Source organism: Macaca mulatta, chromosome 20 (assembly GCF_049350105.2).
Source record: "Macaca mulatta isolate MMU2019108-1 chromosome 20, T2T-MMU8v2.0, whole genome shotgun sequence".
In the NCBI taxonomy this organism is placed as follows: domain Eukaryota; kingdom Metazoa; phylum Chordata; class Mammalia; order Primates; family Cercopithecidae; genus Macaca; species Macaca mulatta.
In genome coordinates this window covers 69,995,204-70,017,490 of record NC_133425.1, presented here as the reverse complement: position 1 = coordinate 70,017,490, position 22,287 = coordinate 69,995,204, and the positions used below count along the sequence as shown (strand labels likewise).

Genomic DNA, 22,287 nt, shown 5'->3' with positions numbered 1-22,287 from the left:
AAATGAAGAGATGAAGTTAAGTTGCTAAGTCACTTACTCAGTGAACACCATATGTAAATGAAGAAAATATTTCCTGTCATAGCTGCAGTGTTTCCATTTTATTTAGTTCTAGGAAGTCAGCGTGAATCAGCTTTATGTTCCCTGCCTGCAGACCCTATTCTCCTGCCTCACCTGAATCTCTTCACCTAAGACAGGAAGAAAACGGATGGTTCAGGAGAGGAAGAACAACAGCAGGGCGAACAATCACCAAAGCCGGGTTCAGGTGATTCTCCCCTCTCAGGCTCCCGAGTAGCTGGGACTACAGGCATGCACCACCATGTCCGGCTAATTTTTGTATTTTTAGTAGAGACAGGGTTTCCCCATGTTGGCCAGGATAGTCTCCAACTCCTGACCTCAGGTCATCCGGCCACCTCAGCCTCCCAAAGGGTTGGGATTACAAGCATGAGCCCCTGCGCCCAGCCCCCAGTTCTGTTCTTTCAGAGGCAAATAGTCTGTTGAGTAAATGCGTGACACTACTTAGACTTTCTAGCTGAAGATGTAGTTAATCTTAAGAAAACCTGACTCACACTATAACAGGATGTTCTGCAGTGACCTTAAAGGAGGAAGTGATTTTTTTTTCCCACTTTTGTGTCTCTTCCCTAGTACCCTCCCCACCCCGCCAATATTATCCAGCACAGAGAAGTAAACACCAGAAGCGCCTCTCCAACTTGCAGGTTTTCTCTCAACTTCCAGTCCTTCCCACACCGTGTCCTGGTTATAGTAGTTGCTGGGACCTTATTCGATTCTGAATCCCCAGCCCCGAAAGAAGGCCTGGCACTGACGTGTACAGCGTAGTTCCAGAGTGACTTTAAGGAAGGCAGGGAGAGTGTGGAAAGGACAGGAGGAGCATAGCAGGAGGAAGGGAGGGCTCGTGGTTCTGAGCTTCCTAGAAAGCGGCTCTAGGGAGCCGGGGCACCGTGAGCCTGGCGGTTGGCAGCTGAGCCAGGTCGGAGGGGGAAGTGTCGCAGCATTCCCTGCAGGCGTCCCAGACCTGAGGCGGTGGCCTCCGGAGGGCACAGGACAGAAACAGCCGTCCAAGTAGCTAAGTGGAGGGACCCTACTCAAGTGCAGCTGCAGTGGCCGGGGTTTCCCTCAGGTAGGATCGGGGCTCCTTGTCGCCGCCAGCCACGTGTGGTGTCCGGTACGGCCAGCGGAGTGCAGGGCGCGGACACCAGGGAAGGGGGTGCAGGGAAATTCCCGCGGGCCTCGTATTTGCAGACTTCTCGCCTGGGCAGGAGGCGGTCGTGGGAAAGAAGGCGGAAGAGCGAGCTTTTTGGAACTCTGCACGGGACAGATTGGACGCACATCCCTCGGGGGAGGCACGAAGGTGAGCATGGGGTCTCCCCAGGAGGCGGCGGGGCCGAGGGGCTGCAGCCAGATTCCTGGGCAGTGACGGGAAGAACCGGGCGTGAGGTGGCCCGGTCCGAATTCCTGGAACTCAGGACCGAGTTGGTTTCATTTCCTCGGCTCTGATGGTGGAGCTGCCTGCTCGGATCTCGCACTACCTTCTGCCAAAGCGAGAGGCCCAGTAGCGGTGGGGGTCGTGGAGGACAGGGACACGAGAACAAGTAACCTGATGTCTTCTCAGAAAAACGAAGCCTTCAGGTTTGCAGGCTGAAGGCGAGAGAGAGAGACAGAGAGAGAGGGGGAAGAGGTAAATGTCTGATAATCTTTATTTATTTTAATTTTTTGGAGGGAAGAGGTGAATTTGAATTATTGCCATTTAAAGATTTTTCACTTTTAAAATTAGTAACGTGTTTTCTCATCGTAACATATGAACATAATCCCCTTTTTCTTTTTATGTATTTATTATTAGAGATGGGGTCTTCCTCTGTTGCCCAGGCTTGAGTGCAGTGGTACAATCATAGCTCACTGCAGCCTCCGAAACTCCTGGGCTCAAGTGATCCTCCCGCCAGATCCTCCCAAGTAGCTAGGACTACAAGGTGCACACCACCAGACCCAATAAATTTTTTTTGTATTTTTTCGTAGAGCCAGGGTCTCACTTTTTCACCCAGGCTGGTCTCAAACTCCTGGGCTCAGGTGATCCTCCTACCTCGCCCTCCTAAAGTGCTGGGATTACAGGTGTGAGCCACTGCAGCTGGCCTGAACATATTCTTAGTTGTTTGTTTTACATATTATAAATAGCACTGCAGTGAACATCTTAGTAGCCATCTATCTACACACACAAGCTTTCTGCATCATAAGTTCCTAGAAATTCAAATTGCCCAGTCTATGTGTGTATATATTTATATTCCCTTTCTTCCCTTAGAGCACATATACTTAATAAGCCCTTAAACAATTGAAGTTATTGTAGGGCGCTTTTTTCTCGATGTTTTGCAGTTTTTAATATATTTTAATGTCATACAGGCAAGTCCTCTTTTCTTTATTTTTTAAAATCCTAGTTATCCCTACTAATTTCCTGTTTCAAATGAACTTTTCATTTTGTTTCAATGCCAAAATATGTCATTAGATGTCTTATTGGAACTGCATTAAATTGGATTTAAATTTGGGAAGGATTGCTGGGTTGGTCTATTTTAGTCTTCCCAGCCAGAAACATGACACTTCTTCTCTTTCCTCCTTTCTTCAAGCTTTGTTTTACGCAATTTTCTTTATTTTTTTTCTTTTGAGATGGATGATCTTGGCTCAGTGTAACCTCCACCTCCCGGGTTCAAGCAATTCTCCTCCCTCGGCCTCCCTAGTAGCTGGGATTACAGGCACCTGCTACCATGCTCAGCTAATTTTAGTATCTTTAGTAGAGATGGAATTTCACCATGTTGGCTGGGCTGATCTCAAACTCCTGACTTCAGGTGATCCACCTGCTTCAGCCTCCCAAAGTGCTGAGATTACAGGCGTGAGCCACTGCGCCCGCTACAATTTTCTTCATACCATGCCACCACTGTATAATTAATTATTTTAAATTGTTTGTCACTTCTATGGGTGCAATATTTTCCCCACTTTCCTTTCTGATTAGTTAGTGCTGAGATATGGCTTTCTGATGAGGCTGGTAGTAAGATAACTGGAGCTTGGAGCTAGGAAGCTAAAATTTGCAAGATTCCTTGAACAACGTTGTCACATGTGCTTCTGTTTCTGGTGCAACAGAGAAAGTGTAAAACCTTTGCCCTCACAATTCCCAAGACATAGCCTTGAAGATACGTGCTTAGCATGTGGGAATATCTGGGTAGTCTGAGATCCGCTAGTCTTTTTAGGAGTGCCCTAATAACTCTTACCTCCCTTGCCCAATCACTGTAACTCTCAGGCAGCAAAAATGCAAATATATCAATTGCTCATTTATTTAGTTTCACTTCTGCCAGTGCCTCACTCATGTTTTAAAGACATATTTGGGCTCCAGGCCAAGCTGTTATTTAATCCATAAACTGGTGGTAATACTTAACCTACCTTTTTCACTGAGCTGTTAAAAAAAAAAAAAAAAAGGCCAGGTGCGGTGGCTCACACCTGTAATCCCAGCACTTTGGGAGGCTGAGGCGGGTGGATCACGAGGTCAGGAGTTCAAGATCAGCCTGGCCAACATGGTGAAACCCCGCCTCTACTAAAAACTACAAAAATTAGCCAAGCGAAGTGGCAGGCACTTGTAGTTCCGGCTACTCGGGAGGCTGAGGCAGAAGAATCACTTGAACCCGGGGGGTGGAGGTTGCAGTGAGCCGCGATTGTGTCACTGCACTTCAGCCTGGGTGACAGGGCGAGACTCTATCTCAAAAAAAAAAAAACAAAACTAACTTTGTTTTTTGTTGTCGTTGTTATTGGTGGTAGTGGTGGTATTTTTGAGACACAGTCTTACTTTGTTGCCCAGGTTGGATGGAGTCAGTGGCACACTCATGGCTCACTGCAGCCTTGACCTCCCAGCCTCAATCAATTCTCCCTCCTCAGGTTCTGGAGTAGCTGGGACTACAGGCAAGCACCACCACACCCAGCACATTTTTGTATTTTTTTTTTAGAGACAGGGTTTCACCATGTTGCCCAGGCTGGTCTCGAACTCAGGCTCATGAGATCCCCTGGCCTCAGCCTCACAAAGCGCTGGGATTACAGGTTTGAGCCATCACACCCTACCCTAACTTTATTTTAAATACTTTGGAAACTGGTTTCATGGCCTTGTGATTATTTGAATGCAACCTCCCTGAACCACAGCGTCTTGACTTTTCACCTGTTTGTTTTTTCTAGACAGGGTCTCTCTTTGTGTCCCAGGCTGGAGTGCAGTGGTGTCATCATAGCTCACTGCAGCCTTGACCTCCTAGGCTCAAGCAATTCTCCCACCTCAGCCTCTTGAGGAGCTGGGACTACAGGTCCCAGCTAATTTTTGTATTTTTAGTAGAGATGGGTCTCGCTGTGTTGCCCAGAATGGTCTGGAACTCCTGGCCTCAAGCAATCCTCCCACCTCTACCTCCCAAAATATTGGGATAACAGGCAAGAACTACCATGCCCAGCCAGTATCTTCATCTGTTAAATGAAAATAACCATGGAGAGCTGGGGGTTCCAGAGCACTTAGGATGTAGTGGGTGAATTGAGAGATCTAGCATCATCATTATTATCATCATTCACTGCTGAACACAGTTGGCTTTAGTTGCAAATAAAGCAAACATGATTCAAACTGCCTTAAACAATCAGGGAGGTCATTGGTCCATGAAACCTGTAGTTAGGGGGTGGGGTACACTTCAGTGTCAGTTCAAACCAGTGGCTCAATGTTGTCATCAAGGACTCAGATTCTTTCTCCCTTTCCATTCTACCATGCTCAGGTTAGCCTCATTCCAAGCTTTAGGATCAGGGCTCTGTGCTTCCTCACTCATGTTCAGAGAAGAGAGAGAGGTTGAGAGTAGGAAGCTGGCACTGCAGCCTCAACCTCCTAGGCTCAAGAAATCCTCCTATCTCAACTTCTCAGGCAGCTGAGACTACAGGTGTGTGCCATCACACCAGGTTAATTTATTATATATATTATATATATGGAATATTATGTATGTATTACAATATATATGTAATATATATATATTTTTTTGAGATAGTACAACCTCTGCCCCCTGGGTTCAAGCAATTCTTCTGACTCAGTCTTCCGAGTAGCTGGAATTACAGGCGTGCACCACCACACCCAGCTAATTTTTGTATTTTTAGTAGAGACGGGGTTTCACCATGTTTGCCAGGCTGGTTTCCAACTCCTGACCTCAAGTGATCTGGCCCTCCTCAGCCTTCCAAAGTGCTGGGATTACAGGCATGAGCCACTGCGCCCAGCCAATTTTATATTTTATTTTATTTTATTTTTTATTTTTCTAGAGAAAGGGTCTCACTTTGCTGTCCAGACTGATCTGGAACTCCTGGCCTCAAGCAATCCTCCTGCCTCTTCCTCTCAAAGTGCTGGGATTATCGGTGGGAGCCACCTCGCTCAGCTGCATTTTTCTTAAGGCACTGTAGGGCCGGGCGCGGTGGCTCAAGCCTGTAATCCCAGCACTTTGGGAGGCCGAGGCGGGTGGATCACGAGGTCAGGAGATCGAGACCATCCTGGCTAACATGATGAAACCTCGTCTCTACTAAAAATACAAAAAACTAGCTGGGCGTTGTGGCGGGCCCCTGTAGTCCCAGCTACTCGGAGGCTGAGGCGGGAGAATGGCGTGAACCCGGGAGGCGGAGCTTGCAGTGAGCCGAGATCGCGCCACTGCACTCCAGCCTGGGTGACACAGTGAGACTCCGTCTCAAAAAAAAAAAAAAAAAAAAGCACTGTAGGAAGAAACGGAACAAATTTTTGTAGGAAAAATGAAAGATAGACAGTCCACATATTTTAAGAAAAAGAGAAAGAAACATACTTATCTGTGGCAGTAAAGACTAGCCCAGCTCACTTCACTCATTTGAATTACCTGCCTGGCCCCTGAAACCTCTACGCTTTAGCAGGATATATTTGTAACAGGCGAAACTGATGTAAACATATCGACCTGAAAATTTACATGCAATACAATTTATTCATTGATCACTTAACAGTCCATGACAGACGTTCCAGGTCTGTGGGTAGCTCTTCTCCAAGTGATGATCCAGGGACTCAGGACCCTTCTTGGGGCTCCACCACCCCTAGGGCTGCTTCTTCAGGCGCAGCCAGCCAGCAAAGGGAGAGTGTGTGGAGGCAGCAAAGTTGCCCCAGTCCGAAGTAGAGCGGATCACATGCACTTACACCCCATTGGTGAGAACTAGTCACATGGCCACATCACGCTGCAAGGAAGGCTGGGAGATGTAGTTCCGGCTGGACCAGCTCTTCCCAGCTAAAACTCTACTATTGTGGGAGGGCAGAACAGGTTTTGGTGGGCAGCAAACCATCTCCATCTTGCATGAAAATGCTAGGGAGACCTCCTCAGGCATTTAAATCACAGACCCCTTTGATTCTTTCTTAGCCAAGTAGTGAATATGCAGGAGATTTGGGGATTTCACCAAATTACATTCATTTCTTCCAGGCATGGAAAATTTGAAGCATATTATCACCCTTGGCCAGGTCATCCACAAACAGTGTGAAGAGATGAAATACTGCAAGAAACAGTGCCGGCGCCTGGGCCACCGCGTCCTCGGCCTGGTCGAGTCTCTGGAGATGCTCCAGGACCAAGGAAAGAGGAGCGTGCCCTCTGAGAAGTTAACCACAGTCATGAACCGCTTCAAGGCTGCCCTGGAGAAGGCTAATGAGGAGATAGAAAAGTTCAGCAATAGATCCAATATCTGCAGGTTTCTAACAGCAAGCCAGGACAAAATACTCTTCGAGGATGTGAACAAGAACCTGAATGATGTCTGGAAGGAGCTCTCGCTGTTACTACAGATTGAGCAACGCATGCCTGTTTCACGCATAAGCCAAGGAGCGTCCTGGGCACAGGAAGATCAGCAGGATGCAGACGAAGACAGGCGAGCCTTCCAGATGCTAAGAAGGGGCAAGTTCGGTTTTTGGTGGGGAGTGGGAGTGCAGTTGAACACATTTTAGCCTCACTTTAATTCACCAAAGGAGCAGCAAGGATGAAGTTTGAGCAGCTGTAACATACTTGTAGCTCAAAACTCCTAACATCCTTTGGCCCAGATATACGGTGAGGGCTGGTGAAATTTGGGCAAGTCAGTGTAGAGGAGGAGTTTTTTGTTTTGTTTCATTTTTTGAGACAGGGTCTCTTTTGCATGGGCTGGAGGACAGTGGCACAATCATAGCTCACTGTAGCCTCAGGCTCAAGTGATCCTCCCACGTCAGCCTCTGGAGTGGCTGGGACTATAGGTGTGCATGCCACCATGCCCAGCTAATTTTTATTTTATTTTTTGCGGATAGAGAGTCTCACTATGTTGCCCAGGCTGGTGTAGAACTCCTGGCCTCAAGTGATCCTCTTGCCTCAGCCTCCCAAAGTGCTGGGATTACAGTCACCTAGGAGGTCGAGGCTGCAGTGAGCCATGATTATTCCACTGCTCTGCAGTCTGGGTGACAGAGCGAGATTCTGTCTCCAAAACCAAAGGGTGGAGGGGGGCCAGCATGAGAAGTAAATCTCCCTCCTTGACCTCGAGGGCCCCGTTTCCCGTTCTGAGGACATGAGACCTTCAGTACTGAAACTGGGGAAGTCTAATGGAAACCATATAGACACACTGATAATCTAATCCATTGTTGGTAGAAGGATATTTGTGCAACCGTTATCAAAATGTGAGATACAATTACACAATCTACCAGTTTCTTGAATACCCTTCTGGAGATTTAAGTATTTATATTTTATTGTTGTCACACAGTCAGCATCATACCAAACACATTGTTCTGTTTCTTCTTTTCTCATTAAATAATTTTAAATATCTCCCATGTAAATATCCACGGAATTATATAGCTTGTTTTCCTACTTGGCATCTATCCTACTGTTTTGTTTTGTTGTATGATCATACCAGCAGCATACAAATTCGAAAACAACCCAATACATACACCCATCATTTTTTCCCATTTTTTTTTTTGTGATAAAATATACATAACATAAAATTTACCATTTCAACCATTTTTAGATGCCAATTCAGTGGCATCAAGTATATTCACATGGTTCTGAAACCATCACCACCATCTATCACCAGAACTTTTTTTTCTTTTCTTTCTTTCTTTCTTTTCTTTTCTTTTCTTCTTTCTTTTTTTTTTTTTTTTTTTTTTTTTGAGACAGAGTCTTGCTCTATCACCCAGGCTGGAGAGCAGTGGCACAATCTTGGCTCACTGCAACCTCTGCCTCCTGGGTTCAAGCAATTCTTGTGCCTCAGCCACCCGAGTAGTTGGGATTACAGGCATGTGCCATGACACCCAGCTTACTTTTATATTTTTAGTAGAGATGGGGTTTTACCATCTCTACTGACCAGTTTGACCAGGCTGGTCTCAAACTCCTGACCTCAAGTGATCTGCCTGACTCGGCCTCCCAAAGTGCTAGGATTACAGGCATGAGCCACCACGCCTGGCCTATTTCAAGATATCTTTATGAGAAATTCCCAGAAGTGGAATTATTAGGTAAAATCACTAGGTCAAAGACTATAGGCATTTTAAATTTTGATAGAAGTTGCACAGATATTACTCCTACCAACGATGCATGAGGTTATCTGCTTCTCTATATTTTCCCATAAGAGACTTTCCCACTTTTGGTAGTAAGGGTTTCATGTCCCCAGAACTCCTCAGTCCTGGGCAGACAGGGATGGCTGACCATTGTAAATAGTGTGTTGTAAATTTTCAAACATGTTTCTGAGTATATAAATCAGGATAGATTTGATTATGCTGTAGTTTAAAAACAACAACAACAACAACAACTCAGTGTTCTAAAAAAACAAGTTTATTTCTCATTCAGGCAAAGTCCAGGGGACTCTCCAAGGTGAATGTCCTCCTTCTAGGATACTTTCAATAGCATAGCACTCCTCTGTTGACACAAACTTTCTTCACTTCCAAAGCAGCCAGGTTGGAACCTTATGCAGAGTCAGTTAAATGCTCCCTCTGGGAAGTGACAGACATCTCTTTCCTTCATTTCTTAGCCAAAGTGAGTTACCCAGCTATGCTTTAATGTATTTCCTATGTGCTTAGAAGTAGAAATCTGAATATTGGTGATCAGTAGTAATCCCATCATAATGAATATGATAGGTAAAAAATGATATCTCAACAGTTTTAATTAGCATTTTAGTTTTGATTGGCATGTGATTTTAATTTGTTTTGAGCATTCACTGCCCTTTTTTCCTGCAGATAATGAAGAAATAGAAGCTTCACTGAGACGATTAGAAATCAACATGAAAGAAATCAAGGAAACTTTGAGGCAGCGTAAGTTTTCATGTGCCCTGCTGTTTCTGATGGCCCCCAAACTAGAAGTCATCCGTTTACTGGGACCCCAGCCTCCCCTACCCCTGCGTTTGTCCATTTTCTGTGCTGGATGACTGGAAGCAGCCCACAGGTTTGGGGATCCATTCCTGGCTAGCCCAGGCTTCTGTCCATGGAATAACATCCAGAGGGGGCTTCTTGACCAGTAAGATATCTTCTAACAGCTGTCAAAGTGCTTAAAAATCTCTATGAATAGCATCAAAGCTTCAATTCGGTTGCTGAATTTCCAAGAAAAAATTCGAATCAAACTTAAAATGCCCACTCATTCATTCATTCAACAAAACTGTGAGTATCTGTTTTATGCCAGAGGCCATGCAAAGAGGGGACTAAGATGCAGAGAAGGACACTGCCTTCCAGGAGCGCATGGGGTAGAGGAGAAAAGAGGAAAGACAGACAGTGAACACACAACAGCAAGGTTACTGAGCTTGAACTATGTCCCTAACTACTAGATCTAAAATGACTAGACCAGATGCCAGATGCTCAAATGCCAAGCTCTAGGTAACAAGAATAGAGATCCTTCCAGGATGAGATAGACAAGTCTGGATGAGGGTTAAGGCTGGAGGGACAGGTGGGATTTGAAGAGGGAAAGGAAGTGGATGACACATTCTGTTAACTATCCAACTGTGTCTCTACTGGTCACTCAGAGGCATTGGAGCCGCTCCCTTGGGCTGAGTCGATCAGAAGCCCCAGCCACGACCAGCTCTGTTTCATGTTGTAGAGCTTCCCACTCACACATCACAAGGATGCCACCTCCCTTAGGACCCCTTCCTCTGCTCATTGACTCTTTTGTCTTCTTTCCTCTTGGGGATGAGGTCAGATTTACTACCAAAATGCATGCAGATCCCGCAAGAGCAAATCAAAGAGATCAAGAAGGAGCAGCTTTCGGGATCCCCGTGGATTCTGCTAAGGGAAAATAAAGTCAGCACACTTTATAAAGGAGAATACCACAGAGCTCCAGTGACCATAAAAGTATTCAACAACCCCCAGGCTGGCAGCATTGCGTAAGTTGTTTTGTGTGGTTCTCTCGTGTGTACCAATACTTAGTCTCTGTAACTCTCCAGGGAGAGAGGGGTATTGTCTCCATTTTTAGATGAGGAAGCCTGGGCCTCAAAGGGTTAAATGACTGCTCTCCACTATTAAGGAGCAGAGTCTTGACTTAAATACATCTTTCCACCTCAGTTCTAGGTCTTCTCTCCTTTATTCACATATATATTTAAAAAAAAAAAAAACTTTCTCTTCCAACTGTTTCCCAGTTGCTCATCCCCTCCCCAGACAATAATTCTAGTGTGTTTTGTTTGTATCTGTTCTTGTAAAATGTATGCATACATTTTTCCTGTTCACAACTGGTAGAGTTACCTGTCTGTTGCCTCCTTTCCTCATTTTTCCCACTCAACATCATGAAACATGTTCCATACTTGGACTCCTTAATTTCTGTCTGCCATCCATGGTGAAGATCCCCATTTTGCCAATTTTTTATTTTTATTTATTTATTTTTTTTGAGACAAGGTCTCACTCTGTTGTCCAGGCTGGAGTGCAGTGGTGAGATCATAGCTCATTGCAGCCTTAACCTCCTGGGCTCCAGTAATCCTCACACCTCAGCCTCCCAAGTAGCTGGGACAGCAGGTATGCACCACCACGTTTGACTAATTATTAAATTTTTTATAGAGACAGGGTCCCCCTGTGCTGCCCAGGCTGGTCTGGAACTCCTGGACTCAAGCGCCTCCTGCCTCCGCCTTCCAAAGTGCTGGAATAACAGGTGTCAGCCATATATTTTGTCTATTTTTTTTTTTTTCCAGTGATGGAATCCAGTCAACTTCCAACTTCTCCCCAACAAAAAGATGCCATACTAAGTATCCCTTTAAGGACCTGTATGAGAATTCTTTGGGATATAGCACCAGAAGAGAAAATGAAGGGCCATAGGCTATGTGTATATTAAGTGACAAAGTATTACCAGGCAACTCTTCAGAACAGAGTGTCTAGGCCGGGCGCGGTGGCTCAAGCCTGTAATCCCAGCACTTTGGGAGGCCGAGGCGGGTGGATCACGAGGTCAGGAGATCGAGACTATCCTGGCTAACATGGTGAAACCCCGTCTCTACTAAAAATACAAAAAACTAGCCGGGCGTGGTGGCGGGCGCCTGTAGTCTCAGCTACTTGGGAGGCTGAGGCGGGAGAATGGCGTGAACCCGGGAGGCGGAGCTTGCAGTGAGCCGAGATCACGCCACTGCACTCCAGCCTGGGAGACACAGCGAGACTCCGTCTCAAAAAAAAAAAACAAAAAAAAACAAAACAGAACAGAGTGTCTATGCCTACACTCCCACAAGCAACCTCATCAACCCTTACTGTTATCCAGCTTTCTAATTACTTTCATCCTTCTAGTTATAAAGTAGTTATAACTACTTCTTCTTGTAGTTGTTTGAACTTGCATTTCTGTTTTTACTAATGAATTCAAGCCCTTATTTACATGTTTTAGCTATTTGGGTTTTCTCTTCCATAGATTGCCTGTTCATATCCTCTGCCCTTTTTTCCATCACGGTTGCTGCTTTTGTCTTGTCTGTTTGTAGATCTTTGTATATTGTGGAAATCAAGCACTTGTCAGCTTTAGATATTGCAGATTTTTAGTTGTGCTCTGGAGGTACCCTTCCCCACCTCTAGATCTTAAAGACATTCTATATTTTCTTCTCTTAACTTTACAGTTTTATTTTTTTATATTTAGGTTTTAATCCATGTTAATCCACCTACTAGAATCCACCTTTGTATGTGACATTATGTAGGGTCAACTTTTATTTTTAGCCACATAGTCAGTTTTCTCTATACCATCTAGTAAGTGGTCTGTCTTTTGCTTGTTGATTTGTGGTACCATATTTATTGTATATTAAGTTTTTATATAGATATGGATCTGACTCTCATCTCTCTAATCTTTCCCACTGATCAATTTGTCTGTTTCTGTACCAATGACACACTGTTACTGTGTTTTTCATATGACTTTGCAGTAAGTTTTGGTATCTGATAAAGAACTTCCTCCTGATTCTTCTTTTTGAGGTTGACTTAGCTAAATAAATATCAAAGAAAGTTTTATCACACTCCTCAAAATGTGATCAAGATTTTGATTGAGACCATATTTTTAACAGTTTTATTGAGATATATTTTACATACCATAAGATTTACCTATTTAAAATGTACAATTTAATGACTTTAAGTATATTTACAGGCCGGGTGCAGTAGCTCACACCTGTAATCCCAGCACTTTGGGAGGCCAAGGCGGGCAGATCACCTGAGGTCAGGAGTTCAAGACCAGCCTGGCCAACATGGTGAAACCCCGTCTCTACAAAAAATACAAAAATTAGGTGGGCATGGTGGTGTGACCCTATAATCCCAGCTACTTGGGAGGCTGAGGCAGGAGAATCACTTGAACCTTGGAGGCCAAGATTGCAGTGAGCTGAGATCGTGCCACTGCACTCCAGCCTGGGTGACAGAGCAAGACTCCAACGAAAAAAAAAGAAGAAAAAGAAGAAAGGAAGGAAGGAAGGGAGGGAGGGAGAGAGGGAAGGAGGGAAACCCTATATCACTAGCAGTCATTCCTCATTCACCCCCATCACCACCATCCTGAGCCCCAGGCAACACTCCTACCTTCTGTCTCTATAGATTTGCCTTTTCCAAATCTTTAATGTAAATGGAATAATACAATACGTGATCTGTTGAGTCTGGCTTCTTTCACTTAGCATGATATTTTCAAGGTTCATCTATATTGTAGCAAGTATCATTTCTTCATTTCTTTTTTATGGCTGAATGATAGTCCATTGTATGGACATCTTATTTATCCATTGATCAGTTGATGAACCCTGTATTTTTCCCACTTTTTGATTATTATGAATAATGTTTCTGTGTACATTCATGTACAGGTTTGGGGTTTTTTTTTATTTTGTTCTGTTTGACATAGAGTCTTGCTCTTTCACTCATGCTGGAGTGTAGTGGTGTGACATCAGCTCAACCGCAACCTCCACCTCCTGGGTTCAAGCAATTCTCATGCCTCAGCCTCCCAAGTAGCTGGAACTACAGGCGTGCGCCAACATGCCCAGCTAATTTTTGTATTTTCAGTGGTGACGGGTTTTGCCATGTTGGCCAGGCTGGTCTGAAACTCCTAACCTCAAGTGATCCACCCACCTTAGCCTCCCCAAATGCTGGGGTTAGAGGCTTGAGCCACTGCACCTGGCCCTCCTGTGTTTTCTTCTAAGAGTTTATAGTTTTGGCTCTTATATTTAGGTTTCCAATGTTGAGTTAATTTTGGTGTATTGTATAAGGTAGTCATTCAACTTCATTTTTCTGCATGTTGATATCCAGATGTCCCAGAACCATTTGTTTAAAAGACTGTGCTGGCCTGGCACTGCAGCTCACATTTGTAATCCTAGCACTTTGGGAGGCCGAGGCAGGTGGATCACTTGAGGTCAGGAGTTCGAGACCAGCCTACCCAACATGGTGAAACCCCATCTCTACTAAAAATACAAAAATTAGCTGGGCGTTGGCTGGGCACAGTGGCTCATGCCTGTAATGCTAGCACTTTGGGAGGCTAAGACGGGCAGATCACCAGGTCAGGAGATCAAGACCATCCTGGCTAACATAGTGAAACCTCATCTCTACTAAAAATACAAAAAATTAGCCAGGCGTGGTAGCAGGTGCCTGTAGTCCCAGCTACTTGGGAGGCTGAGGCAGTAGAATCGTTTGAACCCAGGAGGCAGGTGTTGCAGTGAGCAGAAATTGTACCACTGCACTCTAGCCTGGGTGACAGAGTGTGTTCCAAAAAAAAAAAAAAAAAAAAAACTGTGAAAAATCAACTGGCTTTATCTGTATGACTTTACTTCTGGACTCCCAATTCTATTCCACTGATCTATTTGTCTAGTCTTAAGATAGCACTATACTGTCTTCATTACTGTAGCCTTGTGATATGTTTGAAATTGAGAAGTATGAGTCTTCCAGTTTTGTTCTTTTTTTGCAAGACTGTCTTGGCTATCCTGAATTCCTTTCATTTCCATACAAATTTTAGGAATATCTTGTCAATTTCTGTTTTCGTTTTTGCTTTCTTTTTTTTTTTTTTTTTTTTTGCCAACTACAAATTGGGTAAGGATTGCATTGAACCTGTAGGTCAATTTGGAAAATGTTATCATCTTAATGATACAAAGTCTTCCTATTCAAGAACATGGGACGTCTTTCCATTTCTTTAGATCTTTTAAAATTTCTTGCCAGGTGCAGTGACTCATGCCTATAATCCCAGCACTTTGGGAGGCTGAGGCAGGAGGATCACCTGAGGTCAGGAGTTCGAGACTAGTCTGGCCAACATGGTGAAATCCCGTCTCTAGTAAAAATACAAAAATTAGCTGGGCCTGGTGGCAGGTGCCTGTAATCCCAGCTATTCGGAAGGTTGAGGCAGGAGAATCGCTTGAACCCGGGAGGCAGAGGTTGCAGTGAGCCGAGATCCCGCCATTGCACTCCAGCCTGGGCAACAAGAGTGAGACTCCGTCTCAAAAAACAAACAAAAACAAACAAACAAACAAACAAACCAAAACAAAATTCTTTCAACAATTTAGGTACAAAATTTTAGGTACAAAATTTTCAGGGTAAGACTTGCACTTCTTTTATAAATTTATTGCTAAGTATTTTATTCTCTTTATGCTATTGGAAATGACAATTTTTAATTTAATCTTTTGATTGTTAATTGCTAGCAGATAGAAATACAATTGATTTTTGTAGGCTCTGAACCTGCTCTGTTTCTCCGACAGACCTGGGACAAGCCTCCTTTACCCTTTGAGTCTAAGACTCAGAATGAATTAACAGATTGGATTGAGTTGGTGGTTCCAGTGATCCTCTTTAATAATTTACCTGCCCATATTTTTTAAGGCCCACGTTTTGGAAGGAATTTTGGTTATAAGATTTCACTTAATAAATATCCTTATTTTTATTAATCAAAGACACACATCACAGGCTGGGCATGGTGACTCACACCTGTAATCCCAGCACTTTGGGAGGCAGAGGTGGGCAGATCACTTGAGGCCAGGAGTTTCACACCAGCCTGGCCAACACGGTGAAACCACGTCTCTACAAAAAAAAAAAAATACAAAAATTAGCCAAGCATGGTGGCACGCACCTGCAGTTCCAACTACTCAGGTGGCTGAGGCATGAGAATAGCTTCAACCTGGGAGGTGGAGGCTGCAGTGAGCCAAGATCGCACCACTGCACTCCAGCCTGGGCGACAGAGCAAGACCCTGTCTCCAGTTTAAAAAAAAAAAAGACAGACACCACGATCTGTCAGAGTATATGCTAAACAACAGGTTACGGCCTAAAAACAATAACGAATACTTGACTTTTTAGTTTGCTTAGGAAAGCCCTGTAGGTCATAAAAATACAATTCTATCAGACTATTTTAACTACTGAAAAGATATTAGCAAGCCCCATTAATATCTCACAGACCCCGAGGAACTAATTGTGCTGCCACAGGCACCCGAGGGGTTCTACATGTTGTCATCAGTAGCTGAGCTCATCCTGGCACCCGTTCTTACCCCCAGGAGATGCTGATACCCCCACCCCCACATACACAGAGGGTCACCACATTGAATGTTCTCTAAGGAACTTTCCAGTTCTGAAATCCCGATTTCTCCCTTTATCCTCATAGAATAGTGAGGCAGACTTTCAACGATGAGATCAAAATCATGAAGAAATTTGAATCTCCCAACATCCTGCGTATATTCGGGATTTGCATTGATGAAACAGGTAAGGAATGCTTCTGGGATTGGTCAAGCTTTGGATGGCCTGGAATATACTTCCTGTGTTTCAACGTGTTGCACTTTTTTTAAAGAACACCACAAAGGGTGGAATCTACAAAGTGTGATTATTATCAATGTTAATTTTTTTTTTCATCCCAAGATGCATGTTCTCATCTTCTTTTAGGAGAGCAGCGCTGAAGGCTGAGGGTTGGTTTGCACTAACATGGCCACATCTTCTCCTTTCAGCCCACTGGGAAATAAGGGGGTACATGTTTAGATGCCAGCCTGGAAGAGGGGTGCATCTTGTTGCTCTAAAACATTATAAAGCTGCCAGGTGCAGTGGCTCACACCTATTATCCCGGCACTTTGGTAAGCCGAGATGGGCAGGTCATATGAAGTCAGGAGTTCACCAACATGGTGAAACCCCATATCTACTAAAACTACAAAAATTAGCTGGGTCTGGTGGCAGCCACCAGTAGTCCCAGCTACTCAGGAGGCTGAGGTGGGAGAATTGCTTGAACCTGGGAAGCGGAGATTGCAGTGAGCTGAGGGTGCACCATTGCACTCCAGCCTGGGCAACAGAGCAAGACTCCATCTCAAAAATAAAAACAAGGCCAAGACGGGTGGATCACGAGGTCAGGAGATCGAGACCATCCTGGCTAACATGGTGAAATCCTGTCTCTACTAAAATATACAAAAAACTAGCCGGGCGAGGTGGCGGGCGCCTGTAGTCCCAGCTACTCGGGAGGCTGAGGCAGGAGAATGGCGTGAACCTGGGAGGCGGAGCTTGCAGTGAGCTGAGATCCGGCCACTGCACTCCAGCCTGGGCGACAGAGGGAGACTCCGTCTCAAAAAATAAAATAAAATAAAAAATAAAAAATAAAAAAAATAAAAACAAAAACAAAAATAAATTATAAAGCTGTCTGACCCAAACAAGGAAAACACCCTTGGTCATCATTACTGTAGAGCAAATCTAAAAGCAAAATTAACTTACCTGGCCGGTTGCAGTGGCTCATACCTGTAATCCCAGCACTTTGGGAGGCCGAGGCAGGTGGATCACAAGGTCAGGAGCTCAAGACCATCTCTCTCATGGAATGACCCCTCCTGCTGGTCATGTTTTGCTGCTCTTGACTAGAGAGCGGACAGAGCAACTCCTGTCTTATCCCCTTTGGAAGTTGCTCCACAGCCTCAGGCCAACTTGATTTCAGAGTGTGGAATCCCAGTCTAAAGGCAAACGTAGGTCAGGCGCGGTGGCTCACATCTGTAATCCCAGCACTTTGGGAGGCTGAGGCAGGTGGATCATCTGAGGTCAGGAGTTCGAGAGCAGCCTGGCCAACATGCGGAAACCCTGTCTCTACTAAAAATACAAAAATTAGCTGGGTGTGGTGGTGGGTGCCTGTAATCCCAGCTACTCGGGAGGCTGAGGCAGGAGAATTGCATGAACCTGGGAGGTGGAGGTTGCAGTGAGCCGGTATCACGCCACTGCACTCCAGACTGGGTGACAGAGCGAGACTCTGTCTTAAAAAAATTAAAAAATAAAACATAAAGGCAAACGTTCAGCAACGTTTATTCTCCTTGGGGACCGCTGAGGTGCCTGGCCCAGTCATATGTCAGTTTTGCAACTCAGGCCCATGAACGGGGATGTCGACTTCTTGTCTGAGTCCTCACCTGCCCCTGCCATGTGCACCCCACTCATTCCTCCCACACAGATGTACGAAGCTCCTTGTAAGCACCGTGTGAACAAGACAAACACATTTCCTGCCTTCTTGGGCTTCCAGCTGAGTGAGGAAGACATTCCCCAAATAACTGCTCAAGAAAATTTAGAATTAAACTAAGAAAAGGAGATGGAAGTAAAAAAAGAAAAAGAGAAATAATTTTTTTTTTTTTTTTTTTTTGAGACAGAGTTTCGCTCTGTCTCTCAGGCTGGAGCGCAGTGGTACGATCTGCTCACTGCAACCTCCACCTCCTAGGTTCAAGCAATTCTCCTGCCTCAGCCTCCCTAGTAGCTGCAACTACAGGCATGTGCCACCACACCTGGCTAATTTTTACATTTTTCGTAGAGACGAGGTTTCATCACGTTGGCCAGTCTGGTCTCAAACTCCTGGCCTTAAGTGATCCACCCGCCTCAGCCTCCCAAAGAGCCGGGATTACAGGCGTGAGTCACCATGCCTGGCAGAACATTTTTTTTTTTTTTTGAGGCAGAGTCTTGCTCTGTTGCCCAGGCTGGAGTGCAGTGGTACGATCTCTGTTCACTGCAACCTCTGCCTCGCAGCTTCAAGCGATTCTCCTGCCTCAGCCTCCCGAGTAGCTGGGACTACAGCACGTGCCACCACACCCAGCTAATTTTTTGTATTTTTAGTAGAGACGGGGTTTCACCATGTTGGCCAGACTGATCTCAAACTCCTGACCTCGGTCTCCCAAAGTGCTGGGATTACAGGCGTGAGCCACCACACCCAGCCAATTTTTTTTTTTTTTAAGGTAGAATTACGACAAGCCAAGTATTATGGAGAAGAGGATGGGAATTCTGGGCATATTTGGTCTGTTCAAGGAGGTGGGGAGCAAAACTGTGGGCTGAGAATTGGGGGAGAAATGGGACTCACAGCAGAGCCAGTCTATATCTGTACTGAGGCTGGGAGAGGCAGGCTAAGGACAGGGGAAGCTTCGAGTAGGGCAGATTCTCATAGTGCCTGGCTTCTTTCCACCAGTGACTCCACCTCAATTCTCCATCGTCATGGAGTACTGTGAACTTGGGACCCTGAGGGAGCTGTTGGATAGGGAAGAAGACCTCACACTCAGCAAGCGCATCGTCCTAGTCCTGGGGGCAGCCCGAGGCCTGTACTGGTACGACGGGGTGAAAAGGCACCACTAAGGGTTGGACGGGTCTGTCCACACTTCTGATACTCTCAGAGATGGTGAGGGAGCAGGCCGGAAGCCCCAGTTTCCCTCCCATACACTGTTTTACTATTTACTTTGATTACAGATAGGAGGGAGGAAGGAGGCTTAACCCAGGGAACACCAGCTCCCAGAACTGATGGTTGAATTTGATGTACACACTGCACTTATAGAGTTGGATAAGCCCTAATTTTGGAGTGGACAGATTTAGCATAAAAGTAAACATATCCAGTTACATTTGAATGTTAGGAAAGTAATGAATCATTTTTTAGTATAAGTGCATCCTGAATATTGCATGGTATATACTTATACTAAATATCAAAGATATCAAATTTTATTTTATTTTATTTTATGTTTTGAGTCAGGGTCTCACTCTCTTGCCCAGACTGGAGTGCAGCGATGTGATCATAGCTCACTCAGCCTCCCGAGCTCGGGGATTCTCCCACCTTAGCCTCCTGAGTAGCTGGGACTATAGGCGCACACCACTACACTCAGCCAATTTTTTTAAAAAATATTTTTTGTAGAGACAAGGTTTTGCCATGTTGCCTAGGCTGGTCTTGAACTACTGGGCTCAAGCAATCCTCTTGCCTCAGCTTTCCAAAGTGCTGGGATTACAGGCATGAGTCACTGCACCCAGTCCCAAATTTTGGATACACATTTCTTTTTCTTTCTTTTTTTTTTTTTTTTTTTTGAGACGGAGTCTCGCTTTGTTGCCCAGGCTGGAGTGCAGTGGCGCAATCTTGGCTTACTGCAAGCTCCGCCTCCCGGGTTCATTCTGTTCTCCTGCCTCAGCCTCCTCAGCAGCTGGGACTATAGGCTACAAAATAGCCACCGCGCCTGGCAAATTTTTTTGTATTTTTAGTAGAGATGGGTTTTCACCGTGTTAGCCAGGATGGTCTCGATCTCATGACCTTGTGATCTGCCTGCCTCGGCCTCCCAAAGTGCTGGAGCCGCACACCTGGTCACATTTCTTTTTAGTACAAGTATGTCATATACAATTTGTGGGCATATATATATATTAGTACATGAATATGTATGTTAATTGTTTATCAGAAACTCAAATTTAATGGAGTGTCTTGTGTTTTATTTGGCAACTCTACCTATTCTCACCTGCGGAATCTATGGATTCTTAATCCCAAGGGTCCCCAAAGGTTAGTCCCTCGCAAACCACCTGCAGGGTTTTAACTATACTACTACCAGTGTTATTTACTTAACATTTTTCATTACATTGACTCACTTTTTAAAAATCTGAATAAAGGCCAGGCGCGGTGGCTCATGCCTGTAATCCCAGCACTTTGAGAGGCCGAGGCGGGTGGATCACTTGAGGTCAGGAGTTCGAGACCAGCCTGGCCAACATGGTGAAACCCCCGTTTCTACTAAAAATACAGAAAATAGCCCAGCATGGTGCCACAGGCCTGTAATCCCAGCTACTCAGGAGGCTTGAAGCACAAGAATCACTTGAACCCAGGAGGAGGAGGTTTCAGTGAACTAATATACCACTGCACTCCAGCCTGGGCGACAAAGCAAGACTCCATCTCAAAAAAAAAAAAAAAAAAATTGAAATAAAGTTTTTTAATAGGACACTTTCTATTACTGCCATAAATTGAAAACCATATCACTTGCCAAAAATAGGTAACCACAAATGAAACCAAAACAATGTAATTAAATTCTGGCTGGATGAGGCTGCCTGCCAGAAGTTCTGTGGTCCAACCCACATTCTCTTTGTACAGTGGAGATACTGGCAGAGTCAGACAAGTGTTAAGGATACCCAACACCAAGGCCGGGCGCAGTAGCTCACGCCTGTAATCCTAGCACTTTGGCAGGCTGAGGCGGGTAGATCACAAGGTCAGGAGATCAAGACCATCCTGCCCAACATGGTGAAACCTTGTCTCTCCTAAAAATAAAAAAATTAGCTGGGCATGGTAGCAGGTGCCTGTAGTCCCAACTACTCAGGAGACTGAGGCAGGAGAATCACTTGAACCTGGGAGACAGAGGTTGCAGTGAGCCGAGATCACGCCACTGCACTCCAGTCCAGCAACAGAGTAAGAATCTGTCTCAAAAAAAAAAAAAAACAAAAAACACCAAACCCCAACTTTCTCCTTGATGTAATCAAAAGACTGGAGCAAATTGAAAGGAGAGTAATTTTCCCTTTATATAATCTTGCATACCACCTTATCCCATACTTTTGGAAACACTGTCTTAGCTATTAATTTGAAATTATCAAGTTTGTTTCTTTTCAACTCCTTAAACTAGTGAGTTTAAGGAGAAATATTTTTGGATGTTGTAGGGGACACTCTTAATATCCCCTCCAAATGACCTCTGATCCTTTTTACTAGCTCTATATACCCATCCCCCTCTCGGCACGCTTTGCTACTAAAAGTTAACAGCTGTAATCTTCAGAGGATTGCCTGTGGGCACTGGAGCCCTTTCACCCTTATAGACAGCTGAAAGTGCTGACGAGTTTTATATCCATCTGTCCCTGGCCTCCCCAACACAGTCCATAACCACTGACTGGTGTGAATGCAAAAGTCCAGTTCCTTTGCCTCCTGTGGGACATGCTCTGAGTTGTAATTGTGCCCACAGGTCCCCATGAGACCACCTGAGCCTGGGATTTCACCTGAAATCAACCTCTTGCTTGATTTATTCTCTTTCCCCATCCTGCTTCCTCTACTCCCTCACCATTTCTCCTGGGAGCACCTTCTTTTTGTTTGTTTGGGGGACTTTGGGAGTTTCTTTTTGGGATAGAGTCTCACTTTGTCACCCAGGTTGGAGTGCAGTGGCATGATCTTGGCTCACTGCAACCTCCAGCTCCTGGGTGCAAGCAATTCTCCTGCCTCAGCCTCCCAAGTAGCTGGGATTACAGGCGCATGCCACCATGCCCAGCTAATGTTTTGTAGTTTTATTAATAGTAGAGACGGGGTTTCACCATGTTGGCCAGGCTGGTCTGAAACTCCTGACCTCAAGTGATCCATCCACCTTGGTCTCCCAAAGTGTGAGATTACAGGCATGAGCCACCGTGCCTGGCAAAGGGAGCACCTTCTTGATACAATCCCTCGTACGCAAACCATGGCTCATGATCTGCTTCTGGGAGAATCTGAGCTCAGGCAGACACCATGACCACAACCCAACCTGGGACACAGGGGCTTTGTGAAACCAAAACCCTTGTCTGGAAGTCAGCGGGACCCCAGCTCCACATTCTGTTTTGACCTGAAGGATCCCAGCAAGGTCCAGCCACCCAGCCATGCCTCTGAGCACTCGGATCTGTCCAGCACTTCCCAGGCA

General features: G+C 45.1%; 1 protein-coding gene and 1 long non-coding RNA gene across 24 annotated transcripts in view; one reads left to right on the top strand and one right to left on the bottom strand.

Moving 5' to 3' along the window:
- MLKL (mixed lineage kinase domain like pseudokinase) overlaps positions 1 to 22,287 on the top strand; it is a 29,745-nt gene continuing 7,458 nt past the window's right edge. For 4 of the 23 annotated variants that reach the window (XR_013411208.1, XR_013411207.1, XM_077984691.1 and 1 more), the window contains exons 1-7: positions 653 to 1,135; positions 1,275 to 1,366; positions 6,480 to 6,941; positions 9,230 to 9,304; positions 10,179 to 10,362; positions 16,023 to 16,120; positions 18,819 to 18,954. Coding sequence is in view for 17 of the 23 variants with exons in the window: in XM_077984691.1 (XP_077840817.1) it covers positions 6,482 to 6,941; positions 9,230 to 9,304; positions 10,179 to 10,362; positions 16,023 to 16,120; positions 18,819 to 18,954 (953 nt within the window). In the remaining 6 variants the exon portion in view is untranslated. Of the gene's footprint in view, positions 263 to 607; positions 1,136 to 1,257; positions 1,694 to 6,479; positions 6,942 to 9,229; positions 9,305 to 10,178; positions 10,363 to 16,022; positions 16,121 to 18,818; positions 18,955 to 22,287 lie in introns of those variants that run through there. The other 19 variants (XR_013411206.1, XM_077984688.1, XM_077984687.1 and 16 more) reach the window with 11 other exon arrangements.
- LOC144337738 (uncharacterized) lies at positions 14,426 to 21,091 on the bottom strand. The gene is made up of 2 exons (XR_013411222.1): positions 21,026 to 21,091; positions 14,426 to 15,583 (listed from the first exon to the last, which is right to left on the bottom strand). It is a non-coding gene; the product is annotated as an uncharacterized LOC144337738 (long non-coding RNA).